Source organism: Aptenodytes forsteri, unplaced genomic scaffold (assembly GCF_000699145.1).
Source record: "Aptenodytes forsteri isolate BGI_AS27 unplaced genomic scaffold, ASM69914v1 Scaffold73, whole genome shotgun sequence".
NCBI classification, from domain to species: domain Eukaryota; kingdom Metazoa; phylum Chordata; class Aves; order Sphenisciformes; family Spheniscidae; genus Aptenodytes; species Aptenodytes forsteri.
In genome coordinates, this window is record NW_008796215.1 from 3022000 (window position 1) to 3022409 (window position 410).

The 410-nt window shown below is 57.6% G+C and overlaps 1 protein-coding gene across 1 annotated transcript in view; it reads left to right on the forward strand.

Annotated features, from left to right (window-relative positions):
* Positions 1-168: 168 nt before the first annotated feature.
* The window catches only part of CCND2 (cyclin D2), a 35063-nt gene continuing 34821 nt past the window's right edge, over positions 169-410 (forward strand). The window contains exon 1 of the mRNA XM_009288508.2: positions 169-363. Within this exon, the coding sequence (XP_009286783.1) occupies positions 169-363 (195 nt within the window). The remainder of the gene's footprint in view (positions 364-410) is intronic.

The following is a 410-nucleotide window of genomic DNA, read 5'->3' on the forward strand; positions in this document are numbered from 1 at the left end:
AGAGGGAGAGACGAGTTTCAAGGGAGGCAGGAGCGAGCTGGAAAGCCCTGCCGTCTTCCTCCCACCCGCCTACCCCTCCTCCTTTACCCCTCTCCTTTCCCCACCCCCTTTCCCCCCTCCAAAAAAAAAACTTTTCCACCAGAGAAAGAGGGAGATCTCTTTGGAAACATGGAGCTGCTGTGCTGCGAGGTGGATCCCATGAGGAGAGCTCTGCCTGACCCAAACTTGCTCTACGATGACCGCGTTTTGCACAACTTACTAACCATAGAGGAGAGGTATCTGCCCCAATGCTCCTACTTCAAGTGCGTCCAGAAGGACATCCAGCCCTTCATGAGGAGGATGGTGGCCACTTGGATGCTGGAGGTTTGTATCCCGGCGCCTTCCCCCGGCCCTCGGAGCGGTGCCGGCCG